The sequence below is a fragment of the Setaria italica genome, chromosome VIII (genome assembly GCF_000263155.2).
Source record: "Setaria italica strain Yugu1 chromosome VIII, Setaria_italica_v2.0, whole genome shotgun sequence".
In the NCBI taxonomy this organism is placed as follows: Eukaryota; Viridiplantae; Streptophyta; class Magnoliopsida; order Poales; family Poaceae; genus Setaria; species Setaria italica.
In genome coordinates this window covers 13,614,540-13,626,055 of record NC_028457.1, presented here as the reverse complement: position 1 = coordinate 13,626,055, position 11,516 = coordinate 13,614,540, and the positions used below count along the sequence as shown (strand labels likewise).

The 11,516-nt window shown below is 42.0% G+C and overlaps 1 protein-coding gene and 1 long non-coding RNA gene across 3 annotated transcripts; both read right to left on the bottom strand.

Moving 5' to 3' along the window:
- Positions 1–3,039: 3,039 nt before the first annotated feature.
- LOC101774274 (carotenoid cleavage dioxygenase 8 homolog A, chloroplastic) lies at positions 3,040–5,569 on the bottom strand. The gene is made up of 5 exons (XM_004979078.4): positions 5,230–5,569; positions 4,183–4,932; positions 3,868–4,064; positions 3,477–3,769; positions 3,040–3,354 (listed from the first exon to the last, which is right to left on the bottom strand). The coding sequence occupies exons 1-5, from the start codon at positions 5,467–5,469 to the stop codon at positions 3,206–3,208; spliced, it is 1,629 nt and encodes a 542-aa protein (XP_004979135.1). The 5' UTR covers positions 5,470–5,569; the 3' UTR covers positions 3,040–3,205.
- A 252-nt stretch (positions 5,570–5,821) lies between these two features.
- On the bottom strand, positions 5,822–11,265 carry LOC111258134. Of its 2 annotated transcripts, none has more exons than XR_002678703.1 (3): positions 11,037–11,265; positions 10,684–10,823; positions 5,822–7,062 (listed from the first exon to the last, which is right to left on the bottom strand). It is a non-coding gene; the product is annotated as an uncharacterized LOC111258134 (long non-coding RNA). The 2 variants fall into 2 exon arrangements; XR_002678702.1 differs by lacking the exon at positions 5,822–7,062 and adding an exon at positions 8,722–10,214.
- Positions 11,266–11,516: the final 251 nt, after the last annotated feature.

The following is an 11,516-nucleotide window of genomic DNA, read 5'->3' as shown; positions in this document are numbered from 1 at the left end:
AAGCTTGCTCTTTGTTTGATCTTCCAGCTTGTACGGTCTAGAAGGGCCTTAGAAGAGCAGCCCTTAACTTCGAATCATATATGCTATCCGCCTGTGAAAGTGGGTGGCTCAGCTAAGAAATTTCCTCCAGTTCCTTATATGAGCCGCTTATGCAATTTTTTGAAAAAAATTATCATTTTTATCTTTTATAGGAAAATATCTATTTTACTACATTCAGAAATTCACTCTGTCTGCTTAAACCTTTTGGAAAAGGTAGGCTTGATTTGCTCCCTGAACTATTTTGTTTAGTCCAATCTAAGACCTAATGAGATTTGTCCTTTTTATTTCTTTGTGTGCAAATTAAGTTTTAGGTTCAAATTCTATGAGCATATATATTTTTTATAATATACCTATTTAATACCATAAATATTGATACTTTTCTCTATAAATTTGGTTAAAATTGAGAAAGTTTGACTTAAGACAAACCTAAAATAACTTGTTTTTTGGAACGGAGGGAGTATGGTTAAAAAGTCACCTTGTAAAATTTTAAATTAGTACTCTGGATGTGCATGAAGAAATAAAACAGAGAAATCTCTTTAGTGGTAGATTGGATCAAGTGAAATAGTTCAAAGGAGTAAACAAAGCTAAATTTTGTTTAGGGGTAAAGCTCACAAAGTGAATTGGTGAGGAGAGTAAAATAGCCTTTTTTTTCCTTTTTAAATAAGCTGAGTTTCACAATAATTTTTTTGGGATATATAATTTACATTCCTATATTTAGTAAAATTTATAAATTATTTCCAATTTTATTATTGTGAAAGTTTTTACTTACATTTCGTCAATGGATATGTCATAATGGTGTGAATTAAAAATTCATAAATTAAAAGAGTTCGCAAATATTTTATAAATGTAACTGGGATGGGGATAAACATCATATATATTGCTCCACCAAACTTCAGTTGCAAATATATATTAATTAGAAAGATAAATTTTATAAATATTTTCACAAACGGGCACACAAGGTTCAACAGGAAAGCCTACCACATTGCCGTTTGCAACACCTCATAGGTGTGATACGTGACGAAAATTTACAAATCGTCACAAATATTAGCATATATGTGACGTTCTCTGAAAACATCATGAAAAATCCGTCATAGATTAACATATTTCTTGTAGTGGATGGCAACGAAGGTGCGGGCAAGGGGGAAGTTGTTTATTCAAATCCTAGAAACCGCATGCGCATTTAGCGCGAAAACCATGTGAGTTGTTCCTTGATCGTTCCACAGCTGTGAGGGTTGCTTGCTGGGATCGGCCCCTATGCAAATATGTTTTATTTCTTTTTTTGCAATGTTTCTTTTGATTGATTTTTTGTTTTCTTGTGATATTTCTTCTGATGGTTGTGTCACAACCAGTTTCGTATATCTACTTCCTCCGTTCCAAACTGTAGATCCTTTTATCTTTTTTAATTCGTAGATATTATTATGCATCTTCATAGATATTATTATGCACCTAATATATTTAGAGGCATAATAATATCTATGAACCTAAAAAAGTTAAATAATTTGGAACGGAGGGAGTACCTTTGAAACACCGTATTGCAATAGGCCTTTGGTTACACGAGTTTGGAAAAATGCCTCTAAATATGGTTGCCAACAGCCCGTGAAAATGCTTTTCGTAGTAGTGAGAGAGAGGTGGACCTATAGCAAGCGCGGTGGTGGAGGCGGCCAGCGTGAGAAAAAGCAGAGGGTAGCAAGGTGATGCAGAGGCGAAGGTCGAGGTGGCGGCCAGCGTGCGAAAAAGCAGAGAGCGGTCGAGAGTAGGAGCGTAAGTTTTGGTTATTATTTATAAAAAAGGTATCGATGCTGGCGTGGAGTATATACAGTATTTGTGATGTGCGATCAATTTTCAACATGGGCAGAGATATTATCCTCGGCAGCGGCAGCCAATAGTAAGGGCTAGCACAGATTACAAACCGTATCCATGGCGGTGCTCTTTTGGAGCCTTCACTAATTGTATCCTAGCTGATACATTTATAAAAATGCTGCTGGGACGTACAGTCGTTGCGACCATTATTTGGCTATCTTATGGGGCCATAGGTTCTGGCCCTATGCCCACCTGCGTGTTTTGAACCCTAGTGGAGAAGTGTTTGTGCAGTAGACAGTAGTGATGTCCCATCCGTACGTTCACGCCATAGGCTTGTGGCACCTGGCCGACCACATTGCCTCCAGCTACTGACACTAGGCGTATACCTTGTTCTCCATTCAATCGTTCTGGATCTGCTGGAACAAGCGTGTCCCAACTTTCAACCCTGAATCCTAAAGTAGATACTCTCTAAATCAACAAAATTTATATTCATCTAATTTTAAAAATTATGAGATATTTATAGGACATATGTCACCTTTGATTGAGCAAAGTCAATTTTGGTTTGTGGACATGCTTACAACACTATTATAGGAACTCTCATCTGGGCTCATATGCACTGGCCACTTAAAGTCGGCACTGATAAGTCATTTGTGCAAGTATGAAAATGAACCAGTACGGGAAATGAGTTATTCATGGCTGGCTCTCAACAATAGCTGGCATAGATAATGGTTCTATTCAGAGCTCCAACACTATTTAGAACCAGGGATAATTTGTTCTTTTACCTACAGCTCGGATGAAGATAAACCTTATATCATAATTCTATGTTTCAACTTTGCTGTTGAAAATTGTTTACTTTGAAGTTAGTTATATGCCCAATTAATGGATTAAATCTTTACACAACACGGACAAAAAGAATAGAACTCCCATCCCCATGCACACGTGTATTTCACATGAAAATGGTGTGCCTTGTGACTAAAAAAGCATGAAAAATGACAGTGACTCCGTGAGGGTGGTGGCACTCTAGGGCTATAAATTTATTTATTTATTGTTATTTTTGTTTGTAAATTTCTGTTTTGACTATCTGTGCCGGCTCATATAGCCACTGCAACAGATACCGCACCAGCTGGCATGACGAGTATCTATGTCAGCTTCGTTCTTCTGGTCCAAAAAAACTGTATATTTTAGAGCAGAGCAGGCACGGATGGGAAGTTCCCCAGTACTGTAACTGTACCACAATGTGATGAGCAAGAGAAATGATATCTACAAAGTACGTTTAATTTGTACAGGAATAAATTGGTGGACTAGAGCTAACTGCTATCTTGCGCTTCAATTCTAATAAAGCTGACAGGAAATACGATCGACACTCTCAAATCTTTTTCGGAATCCAGCAGCCGTGGAAACCATAGGGAAGTCCATAGGGGAAGCTCACGCGCGCAACCTCTTTGAAACTCGCTGCGTCCAGTACCAGCGCATAACCTTCACCTTCTACGGTGCTTACAATCGATATTACAACACCTGCACAGATTATTCCAATAACAGTACTTAGGTATGTATGTCATTGCATCACGTAGCAATTTGTGTTAGTCAAAACACAGCACAAAAGATCATAAAAGTACGTTTAAGAAATTTAAACTCACCGTCATCCTCATTAGTTCCTCCCGGCCTCGCCACAAAGAAGGGCTCTGATGGCACAGAGCCCGCCTCATACCAGTTCTTGGCCCCTTTTTCGGCGAGGTCGATCTTAGTGAGCGAGTTGAAGAAGTTGCAAGGCCGTCGCGCGCCGCAGGCGTAAACGTAACGGTACTCCTTGCCCTGATAGGCTGGGTTGATGGAACACAACTCCACTCCCCGGCCATGCGCGTCAGGATCCACCACCGTCTCCAGCTCGCCCCTGGCACTTCCATCCAAAGGTATCCTGAACCGGGCTACCCTGCCAGTGCATACGGTGCATAGGAACATCTTCTCAAAAGAAATCCTTGTAGCTAGCTAGTGGAATTGATCACAAGCTGCATACTTCTATGTACCTACCTGGCATCCGGGAATGCATCCTTGTTAATTCCTGGCGATCTTAGCCTATGGAGTGCAAGTGCCTCGATGATAGCAGGATCAGCATAGTACTCGCAGCAGTCAGCGATGATCACACCTGTCCCGCCGTCATCGTCTCCCTGTTCATATGCGTTGATGAAGTGTAATGCCATGAATGGAGGAACCTCCACGCTGGCCACCTACAAACATATACCGAAATCAAAAGTTGCTTATCAAAATTCTTTGGTATAAGGTACTAATGAAATATGTTATTTGCTATAATAATAATAACGTATAAAAGATGGTGACACTACTTACAGTCTTTCCAGTGGACCTGCATACGACGTGCATGTAGCTCCCAGACTCCGGTACCCAGTCGAAGATGTACCATGGTGTGAGCTCAGACTTCAGCACGCCGGTGACCGAGTACCGGAGCGGCATCTCCGGCACGATAATGTAGTTCTCAGTGACAGCGAAAGAGTGCACCCACCCGGGTGCCAATCCTCCTCGGCAATGCACTCTCCCTAGCACTTTCCTCTCGTTGCTCCCTGCAGCCATCCTGACGACACGGTGGCCACGCCGGAAGAGGTCCGGGAGCAGCGTCAGAAACTCGGTCGGTGTCACAACCGGGTGCGTGGACTGTAACAAGCCCCACAACCTATCGGTGAAATGGAACTTCCCGATGGTGTCCAGAGTGTCCGGGTCTATCAAAACGGAGCTCTTGGTGGTCTCAGTGAGGCAGATCACCCGTCCATCGCCGAGGGGAAGCACGGAGACGTTGGCGTTGTCGGAAAGGGCGGTGCCGCTGCTGAGCCCAACGATATTGCGCACGCGATCGAGCAGGCTCCCTGGCTTGCGTGGGCACAGGCTGGAGAACTCACGGTGGAGAGGCCGGCCGTGCGTCCGGGCAGCCTTGTATGCCTCCGACTGGATGAGACGATGTGCGCCGGTAGCACGTCCTTGATTGAAGGAGATGCGTACCAGTGTGGCGTACCCGTCGAAAATGTGGTGGAATGAGTGCTCGCCGACATCCCATAGGCCTGGCCCGTTCCTCAGGTATGTTCCATTCTGCAGAAGCACCATTAAGTCACATGTGAGAATCATTGTATTTTTGGATCAAAACAGTTGTTTATGTAATTGTTATCTAAAATGTAGGTTGTTTAAGTTTTGTCCTAAGACATATTTCTATTAATTAATCTTGACATTGTTTATAAGAAAATACATTAACATTTACAACATCGAAATAATTTTATTAAATCCACCATAAGAAATGTCTTGATACAGGTATTATTTGATACTATATATATACTTGTCAGTATACCCTTTTTAAACATGAACTTGTTCTGTAATGGAGGAACTATTTACCAGCCAAGCAGGGAGGTTTCCTTCCACGGCCAAATCACCTTCCCAATGTTCTCGCTGAACATTGGTCCAGGCACAAAGCTTGGCGGTGCCGCAATCTAGAGCAGCCTTCACGCATCGTATACGCCGTACCTTAGTCATGCTGATATTGTGGAAGATCTGTCCTGAGGTGGAGGCCGATAACAAGAATGGTGCATTAGGAACAGTGCAGAGCATGGGGCGATAAGGGTGGTAGGCGGCCATTCTTGTTTTGCTCTTGTGATGCACAGTTCCCTCCTGATGGTGGACGCTCGGGCAAGGGATCAAAGTTTCCAGGAAACCAGCCTGGTTTATATTGACAGACGGAATGGTCGTGGCCTTACCTAGACAACAACATAATGATAATATTTTGAGACTCGCTATCACTGGTGGAGAAACGAGCATTAATTTCGGTTGGGAAACCTAATAGATCTCGGTTTTCCCAATCGAAACTAATTATTCGGGACTAAAGGTCCCGACCTTTAATCCCGGGTCTTTCATCCGGAACTAAAACCATCTTACTATTACTAATTGGAGGCTTCTTTTGAAGTCTCCAGGTGAAGTCACCTAGGATTCCTAGGTGGACACTCTAGACAAAGAGAGAAATTCTAGAAATTCTAAAAAAAAGCAAACATCCCTCAAGATAAAATACATACGGCTACTTTCCGAGTCAGCATTGGTCGCCTGTGCTGTAGTAGAAACAGTTCCCAAGGTGTACAAGGTTATCGTTGTTTGTCTCTTTCCTACAGCTTCTAATTGCAGCACTGGAAGACCCAGTTAATAACCCCAGTGACCATCAATCAACTCATTAACTAGCTAGAGCATGTGTTTATCCAACGCAAGAACAGATGGAGTTCAGCCAAACGTGTCCTCCTTCTCGAGGGGAGATATACTTTATTTTCACTTGGAAATACCTGCATGGACCGTATGAGATTCCGATGGTATAGGATAACCATGCAGTGTATTTTTTTTAAAGAAAAATACATCCAGGCATCAGCTAACTCCAAAGAATATCAGCATCTCCTTGGAATGATCAACTCCTGATGTATCTGTCCGGACCTGGGGATTTGTATATATGTTCTTTCCGATTTTTCTAGATCAGGAATTTAGAATATGCATGTTGCCAAGTTTCTACCGAACAAAGCCAAATCTGCACTCTGCAGAAGCCTTGTCCATGGTATCCTCTGTTAGTACGTCTCAATCTCCATCACGAAACACCGAAACAGAAGCGTATTTCGTGTAGTGTGCGTATTTTTCAGACTGCTACTACGTTGCGCTCCAGCTACACGCCACTATTTTGTCAGCTAGCATGTCGATGTCACAGGGAAAGACACTCCGGAATATGCTCTAGCCTCTAGAGCCCATCCAATCCGGAGATGTTTCAAAAAGAAAAATACATCACCATCAACGTACAAAAATACCACTTGAATGTTGGAGGGATGTCATTATCCAGAACATCATGCACTCAGAAAATGGAGAAGTATATTTGTATTTAGAGAAAAACAGTCACTCAAATTTGAACTAAAACCCATGTCAGTTGATTGTTCTTTGGGCACTAGGCCACTAGCAATTCTATGTGCCCATGCTACTAAGACATCCCTCCAAGGTCTGTTGACCATCCCTCCAGGGTCACTCAAATTTGAACTAAAACATATATGCATGCGATGCGTGAGCTCTGTTGAAGACTGCCGCCGAATGACCGGACCACAAGGTCTTCGAGATAAGACGACTCGCGCGCCTTACCGCTGCACAAGGTCCACAGGCACACCAAGAGAACAAACTAAAAGCACAAAATTCTCCATGTGCAGAGCTCGGCATCTGGATAGAAAGTGCGACCTTTAGGTCATTTACAGTATAAAAGATAGAGGAAAAGATCCACACTAGATTTGGGTTGAACTTGTTAGCTTTTCAAAATAAAATACTACATATGAAAAAAGGTAGGATCACCAAAACTCTTAAATTATAGTTTATTTACACAATTATGTCTTACTCCCTCTGATTCAAAATAGATGATGTTCAGAACGTGGACATAAGTGTACAAAACGACACATGACTAGAATTTTCTAATGAAAATTTTCAAGTAAATCAAGTAACACATATCCTACAATGTCAGTATACATAATTCTCTATATATACATTAGTGAGTAGTGACTGGTGTTCAAAATTTTTGATCGATATGGAACCAAAACGATACCTATTTTTAATCGGAGAAACAAGAAAAATGAAAATGCTAGCAGCTTCCATGGGAATCCCAGCTACGCAAATCTGCAATTCTGCATGACATCATTATTCAGAGACGCCCACATTACTGTTGTGCTTGTGCATAGAGCCACACACCCCTCCGCTCCTATTTCCGGATCTTCTATGAGCATTCATTAGTTTACTCTGTTGCACCAAGTCAATCAATAAAGGGGTTTTTGCATAAAAAAAACTCCCTTAGCTGGAGGCCTGGAGTATTTGCCACCAATACTTAGTGCACAAAAAAACTACGCAAAAAAAACTCATTTATGAAGAATTATAGTTATGCCAAAGTCTGTTAGCAATTTACAGAAAGAATGTTGCTTGTTAGATACGGCTTGAGGGGTTAGATCAATAGATGTATACGTGTATATATTGATTATAAATTGCATAGTTTAGAATCCTAACGTAACCTAATGTTTAGTGGTAGTTCAACCTATGGATCAATTTAAAACGTTAGCCTCATATTCTTCAAGCTATCCGCATAACACGTCCTTACTCTATGTCAGCTAGCATGTCGATGTCACAGGGAAGGACTCCGGAATATGCTCTAGCCCATCCAATCCGGAAATGTTTCAAAAAGAAAAATACATCACCATCAACGTACAAAAATACCACTTGAATGTTGGAGGGATGTCATTATCCAGAACATCGTGCACTCAGGAAAATGGAGAAGTATATTTGTATTTAGAGAAAAACAGTCACTCAAATTTGACTGTTCTTTGGGCACTAGGCCACTAGCCATTCAATATGCCCACGCTACGGGCCTGTTTGGCTCTAGTGTGCTAAAGTTTAGCACCTGTCACATCGGATGTTTGATACTAATTAGGAGTATTAAATATAGCCTAATTACAAAAACTAATTGCACAGATGGAGTCTAATTCGCGAGACGAATCTATTAAGCCTAATTAGTCCATGATTTGATAATGTGGTGCTACAGTAACCATTTGCTAATGATGGATTAATTAGGTTTAATAGATTCGTCTCGCGAATTAGACTCTATCTGTACAATTAGTTTTGTAATTAGCTCATGTTTAGTCCTCATAATTAGCATCCGAACATCTAATGTGACACTGCTAAAGTTTAACACTGCTATCCAAATCACCTTCCCAATGTTCTCCCTGAACATTGGTCCAGGCACAAAGCCTGGCGGTGCCGCAATCTAGAGCAGCCTTCACGCATGGTATACGCCCTAACTTAGTCATGCTGATATTGTGGAAGATCTGTCCTGAGGTGGAGGCCGATAACAAGAATGGTGTATTAGGAACAGTGCAGAGCATGGGGCGATAAGGGTGGTAGGCGGCCATTCTTGTTTTGCACAGTTCCCTCCTGATGGTGGACGCTCGGGCGAGGGATCAAAGTTTCCAGGAAACCAGCCTGGTTTATATTGACAGACGGAATGGTCGTGGCATTACCTAGACAACAACATAATGATAATGTTTTGAGACTCGCTATTATTGGTAGAGAAACGAGCATTAATCCCAGTTGAAAAACCTAATAGATCTTGATTTTCCCAACCGAACTAATTATTCGGGACTAAAGACCGGGACCTTTAGTCCCAGGTCTGTCACCGAGATTAAAGCCATATCTTTAATCCCGATTGCTAATACTAACAAGAACTAAAAGGTTTTGCGCCAAAAAATATTTTGTATCTCTGTTTGGCTTGTTTCCTGTCAGCATTCGTAGAAGGATCCTGTTGCAAGATCGCCTTCAAGGATGTGGATAAAAGCTAGCTAGCCGCTCAAGTCTCAGGCACATGTCCTAATGGGCTCAACCACGTGACAATTGGCCAATTGGGGAGAGTTGTCGACTGTACGGATAAAACTCACCACTCAAGTCTCAGCTAGGCACATGATCTAACGGGATCAAGTACATGATAATTTGGACAGGTTGCCTGAATCACACGGCGGCCGTATTTTGCACACTTGGCCAGTTGCGTGCAGTATGGTCTCTGTGGCGTTTAATTTGTGTTCTGAATCAAGGACCATGCGATGCAGGTGTGATCACCGTGCTACACCGAATGGAGTGCTTTTAAGCAGGTCTTTGTCCCAAGGACCAAGCTGCAGCTTCCACACATTTCACTATCCTGTAAGGACGAAGCTGGTGGACCATGAACAGGGCTTAAAAAAATGACAACTTGGCATGAGCCATCAACAGGACGAAAAGCCTAGGAGCAGTGCAGGGTTCACGCAACGAATATGACAACGACAACATAGACGGAGGAATTAAAGAAACTTCAACTCAGTGACCGGACAGGGCCTTTTTTTAGTACTAGTACCGCACATTTGACACAAATAATGGTGTGCTCTACGGCCATAGCTCCAAGCTCTCCTTCGAGAGCCATAGGGCATTGGGTTGGCAGAGACAAGAAATGAGATCGATAGTCAGAAACTGAAATCCCTGGAGAGGAGCAATAGGTACGTAAAATTTGATGCATGCATTACTGCAGACAGGGCAATGAGTTATTGTCATTTCTGTAACACCCCGAAATTTTAACTAACCTTAAATAGCAATTAAGTGGCTAAAAATCATTTGATTTAGTGAAAAAAACAAATCCTTCAAATTTTCCGAAAACATGCAAATGTTATACAAGAATATACACCGGTGGAAAAACAAGCTTTAGTCCCACACACAAGTCACACTATTTTTTCACACGAAATATACGCGTGAGCGGTGCGTGAGTTTCGAACCCACAACCTCAATCCTCGCGCGATCCTTCCTTACCATCTCACCTACATGGCACATTTGACTAAGTAAGGGATGCTATCTTTTTGTAATCACCTATAGAGACCCCTTTAGTCCCGGTTTGTAACATCAACCGGGACTAAAGAGGTCTCCACGGACTGTAAAATTTAGACCCAGGACTAAAGCTCTTTAGTCCCAGGTCAAAAAACGACCGAGATTTTTGTTGAGAATGGAAGGTCGTTTCTCTACTAGTGATATATAAGTATTAAATACTAATGACTAGATAATGTACTCTACATTCCCGCACAAAAAGGAAGTGTAACAAGTTGACAACTACTCACCTAAACCTAAACACATCTCAGTTACGGTCTTGCCTGGTTCACTGGTACTCCCTGTGTCATAAATTATAGGTTGTTTTGGTATTTTTAAATTCATATTTTTTCTATATATCTAGGCATAGTGTATATCTATATTACTAGCAACAATTATTAATTTAGAAATGCTAAAACGACCTACAATTTGATATGGAGGGAGTAGTTTGCATCCGAGGAATTGTCGTAGAAGGTGCGGAGCACCTGCTCGGACACTATGCAGTAGCACCGTAGCCAGTAGTGCAGGCCCTTTTACCATGCAACAAATGGGACCTCCACACCAACCTGCATAGCCAGCACAAGATACATTGGATGTTACCAGCAGAAGTTTCCATGCCTCTTGTAACAATAGCTAATCGATGGAATCATTAGGACATGAGCGCCAATTAGCAGTAGAAAACCACCAGTAGGGATGAGGGGAAACAAGAGAACGAAAAGAAAAGGAGCCTGGAGGAAGCCATAAGCTCAAGTACAGTTTTGCCTCATTCACTAGCATACCATTAGTTTGCACCTAGGAGTTGCTCTAGAAGGTGCAGAGCACCTGCTCGGCCACTATGCAGTAGCACTGTAGCAGAAGTACGAGCCCTTTTGACAGGCAGCCAATAGGATCTCCACACCAACCTGCAGCACAAGATACATTTATATGTTACCCAGAGAAATTTCCATGCCTCTCACAACCAATAGCTAATCGACATTTGGAACCAGGACAGGAGAGAGCCAATTAGCAGTAGACAACCACACGGAGAGAGGAGGGGAAAGAAGAGAACAAAAAGAAGAGGAGCCACCATGGCCGATCGAGACAGGGCACAAGGGGAGAGGTAGATTGAATAGGGGTCAGTAGGCCCAACCTTTTGGTGTTCACGCTCGAAAACAAGATGGCAAAAATTGATGACGGTGTTAGGCTGCACAGAAACTTGATTAGACACTAAAATTAATCGGATTTAAACACTTGAACATATGTATGTAATAAAGTTATCC